General features: G+C 34.9%; 2 protein-coding genes across 6 annotated transcripts in view; one reads left to right on the top strand and one right to left on the bottom strand.

The window, feature by feature from the left end:
* The window catches only part of LOC101512141 (probable hexosyltransferase MUCI70), a 7,603-nt gene extending 4,581 nt beyond the window's left edge, over positions 1–3,022 (top strand). For 2 of the 5 annotated variants that reach the window (XM_004511154.4, XM_004511156.4), the window contains exons 5-9: positions 357–568; positions 656–912; positions 1,003–1,181; positions 1,673–1,788; positions 2,438–3,022. In XM_004511154.4, the coding sequence (XP_004511211.1) occupies positions 357–568; positions 656–912; positions 1,003–1,181; positions 1,673–1,744 (720 nt within the window). In that variant the 3' untranslated portion in view covers positions 1,745–1,788; positions 2,438–3,022. Of the gene's footprint in view, positions 1–356; positions 569–655; positions 913–1,002; positions 1,182–1,672; positions 1,991–2,437 lie in introns of all 5 variants that reach the window. The other 3 variants (XR_012161357.1, XM_004511155.4, XM_027336959.2) reach the window with 3 other exon arrangements.
* A 73-nt stretch (positions 3,023–3,095) lies between these two features.
* LOC101512905 (acidic endochitinase-like) lies at positions 3,096–4,198 on the bottom strand. Its single transcript, XM_004511157.4, has one exon. The coding sequence runs from the start codon at positions 4,111–4,113 to the stop codon at positions 3,223–3,225; it is 891 nt and encodes a 296-aa protein (XP_004511214.1). The 5' UTR covers positions 4,114–4,198; the 3' UTR covers positions 3,096–3,222.
* Positions 4,199–4,513: the final 315 nt, after the last annotated feature.

Raw genomic sequence — 4,513 nt, 5'->3', positions numbered from 1 at the left:
TTTCCCTACCATGAGTATAAAACTTTACCCCTTGTTTGAGAAGTAAACAATGGAGCAGAGAAAAATGAATTTGCACTGCAGAAATTTTCCATTTGATACATTAATCTTTTTTAATTCATTAGATTCGGTTTTGGTAAAATATTGGCAACCTTGTCCTTGGTGATAATATATCATATACTTATTTGCATGTGTTATTATTAGGTTTTGATTACATTTAATTTACTATATTATTATTACATAATATGTTGTAGTGGAATATCAACTTGGATTATGTGATTATAATATTTCGTTGAAAGATAAATCATTAGTGTATTACATCTTGAATTTATAAATGAAGCATCTTTTCTTTGCCACAGATCAGTCAATATTCAAAGGACAATGTTTGTTTTGTTATGTTCTTGGATGATCAAACAATGTCCAAACTTTCATCAGAAGGAAACCAACCTGATGATACAGGTCACATTGGCCTGTGGAAAGTAGTTATTGTAAAAAACTTGCCATACGAGGACATGCGAAGAACTGGCAAGGTGCCAAAATTTTTATCGCACCGCCTCTTCCCAAATTCTAGGTAGATCTCACAATCTGTTCTAGCATTCAAGTTACTTCGATTCTTTTCCCATCTTTAATGTTGTTTGAAAATATTCTTGTTTGGTAGGTATTCAATTTGGCTTGACAGCAAGATGCGACTGACATCTGACCCTATGCTGATTATTGAATATTTTTTGTGGCGAAGGAAGGCAGAATATGCCATTTCGAATCATTATGATCGTCATAGTGTCTGGGAGGAGGTACTTCAAAATAAGCGCTTAAATAAGTACAACCACACAGCAATCGATGAACAATTTAACTTTTACCAGTCTGATGGCCTCCCCAAGTTTGACCCATCAAACCCAAATAATCTACTTCCGAGCTGTGCGTATGCTTTGCATCGTTCATTATGGAATTTTGTTGGCTCTGCTTGTTTGTACTATGATTATAACTATTGACTGTTTCATGTTGCAGATGTTCCTGAGGGTTCCTTTATAGTCAGGGCGCACACACCAATGTCAAATTTATTTTCATGTCTTTGGTTCAATGAAGTTGATCGATTTACGTCCCGTGATCAACTAAGCTTTGCTTATACTTATTTGAAACTCAGGAGAATGAATCCAGATAGACCATTTCGTCTATATATGTTCAAGGTGAATTTTTACATCATCTCTGTGTGTACACGCAATGTGTTTAATGTTATGCGTATTTTGAACAGTACTTATTCTGCATCTTTTCTGCGATCTCCATCAAATAACCTATTACTCACTCAAGGGTAGATTGGACAAGGATATATAGTTCTTGCTTGAGTGCTACTTAACTGTTGAAGTTGAGTTTTAGACAAAAGAAGTAGAGAAAAAATAAGAGCTTATGTTATTGATAAGAACTTGATTATAATATAATAGTAGCTTGATACAAAAAACTAAATATTGATCTCTATTTATAGGGATACAAGACCAAAAATCCTAAATAAATAGGGAAATCAGGAAACAAATCATAACAATATCTAAGTAATATGAAAATTAATCCTAAGAGATAATCTAAGATACTCTAAAACTAAAATTGATCTTATGAGATAAACGAATTGAGCGCTGAATGAATATATCGGTTTTTTACAAAAAATGTTTATCTTCAATCTCTGCAGGATTGTGAACGTAGAGCATTGGTGAAGCTATTCCGGCACAGGACAGTTCCATCTCTGCCCGGGACTGCTTGAACAGTTCCAGCTCTAGACTGCTTGATCATTTCCAGCTCTTTAAGGTTCCTTTTGTTTCCACTTGAACATATACCGTTCATTTTGATGTTCTCAGTGGCACCATGACTCATAAGAATACAATTCCATTTTCTTTATGTGGTATCCATAGGCTAACCACATTCTTTGAGGAACTAGCCCACTCTAGTAAATAGGATTTGCCAAACTATCTCATCGATTTTGTAACGATGGACTTCTTGCCACTTAAGGGTACATTTTTTACAGCTTATTTTTTTTAAAAAAAATCACAATTTTTTAATAAAAAAAAATTACTATTTGGAGTTTTCATCCGTTTGTTATAATTTTTTTTAGAAAAAAAATTAAAATTTGAAAAATAAAATAAAAAACAATTTCAAATAAGAAACTGTTTTTGTAAATCATTTTCGATAAATAATCTTTTTAAAACAAATAAGCAATTGTAATTATGGTAAAAACAACGTTGTCAAATAACCACTAAAGTGGCGCTATATCGCTATAGCATAGCGGAATTTGAACAAAACGCTATTGCAGCACTTTAGCTTAGCGGAATTTGAAAAAACTGCTATTTTGTGTGATTTGCAATTGACAACATTGGGTAGAAAACACAAAGTAGCTTATCTTAAAAATGTCTAAAAAATAATCTCTAAATTATTGACCCTCTTGAACATTTGTCCTTAGCCAAGCTCCTGACTTGACACAACATGATATGTGAAGGGATGCACATTGAAGGCAGAGGTACTTTGACATCCTTTCCAGCTTGACTAGTCTCGTTTTGATGTGTATGTTTCGAGCTGGACCGAAGAGAGGAAAACTCAACTGTATCAAGGAGGGTTTCCTGTTCTTCTTGTGTCTATGGTTGAAAAGTGATTGCTGGTGCATTATTATCGCAAAGAATTTAACTCCGTTATGGGGTTCAATGATAGAAGACCTTGTGATCTAAAGGGCAAGTTGACCAATGTTTCACTTTGTTCACCTTCCCCGTGATTCGAGTTAAAAATGGAGGAAGAGATGATTTTGCTAACATTTGAGGTTAGTTTATCTTTCCATTTCGTGTAAGATGTAACAGGTTCTCCATAATATTAGTTAGTGGCTTAGTGCAGGAGGTAAGAACTGTAAATTTCCTTTTACACTTTTGATGAATGAGGAATTTTCCTTTTGTAACATGTCACCATATCATAGTAATTACCTACTTTAATTCATAGCTCTTGTATTGAGAAAATATTAATAACACATTTTAAAAATTATTATTGGTTGAGTTTCTTACTATTACCAGTCCTTCCAAATAACAGTCGTTAATAGTTAATATCGCTAATCAACCATAGTGATGTCATTTCAATTTTCAACAAAACATGTTCATATTATAGACAGAGATATTTTTACATACACCAACCAGTACACAAATAAACTTCACATATTACATATACACAAATAAACATTACATATTACATAGATGAATTTAGATTTCACACATGGCTCTTGATAGAAGAGCTATAACCACTCTGAGCATCGTCATACCTAGACCACAACATAACACCACCATATTTAGCAGAACCCTTAATAGCCGGAAGCACGGTAGAAGTTAGATCAGCTGCAGGAATGAAACCACTGCCTGCAGCCTCTGGAGAAGCCGGTAACCCCAAGAATATCTTGTTTGCAGGGATAGCTGATATCCACTGCTTCCATGCATCTTCAAAGTTGCTAATTTCACCAGGATTGTATTGACAAGGAGGGTTGTTGTAGAATTGCACCCAAACATAATCGAAAAGTCCTGTTGTAAGAGCATTTCCTATCCAAGCATCAGGAAATGGACACTGAGGAGCTGCAGTTATGTAAACTTTTTTCCCATTATACCCTTTAAGGTACCTAGCAAGATCACCGCAATGCTGGTTTGATCCACCTTCAATATCGAAGTCAATGCCATCGAGAACAGCAGGACCAAGAGGGCGAGACGAAGATTGTCCGCCCAAGAAGTTATTCCAAAGGTAAGTTGCTACACTACTCGCGTCTTGTATAGATGCAATTGAGTAGCTTCCGGCACCTCCTCCTATTGACAACAAAACTTTGATACCTTTGGCTTGACATGATTTAATGTCTGAGGTTATGCCGGTGCATCCATCACTGTATGGATCACAATGACCAGCTAGATTGATCATGGGAGTTTGGCCGTCGCCAAAAGTTGGCAAGAATGCTATGATCACGTATTCATAGTTTCCAGTGGCACAAGCCTCGGCTAACGTGCCCTCATTTCCGTTTTGGCCCCAGTAAATTGCAATTTTGCCGGTGTTAGAACCATTTGCTAGTGCTAACATGACTAAGGAGAAGAATGTGAATGAAATTGTTGATTTCGTTGCCATTGTTATAAATGTGTCGTTGATGACTATATATGACTCTTTACAAATTTATGATGCAAATCATACTTGTGGGAGTGGTTATTATAAGGGTGGCATGATTAATAATGTTACAAAAATGTGGTCTTTTTCTTTATAAGAGCGTTGCTTGGCGGTTACTTTGGCTCATTGATTATGATGACTTTATTTGACACCACTCTTGTCTGCTTGTTTTTGTTGCTTACTTTTTGTTTTTATTTTTGCACTATGCTTTCGTTAATTTGTTTCAGCAACTTAAAACAGAAATAGTAGTCACAGCTACTGTCAAAATAACTATTTACTCATTCTTTCTGTATGTTTGGTTGCTTAAGTTTCTTTCAGAGTTTAAGTAATATTTGATTTATATATATATATATATATATATATA

The sequence above is a fragment of the Cicer arietinum genome, chromosome 7 (genome assembly GCF_000331145.2).
Source record: "Cicer arietinum cultivar CDC Frontier isolate Library 1 chromosome 7, Cicar.CDCFrontier_v2.0, whole genome shotgun sequence".
Classification (NCBI taxonomy): Eukaryota; Viridiplantae; Streptophyta; class Magnoliopsida; order Fabales; family Fabaceae; genus Cicer; species Cicer arietinum.
This window is presented reverse-complemented; position numbering and strand designations above follow the sequence as displayed.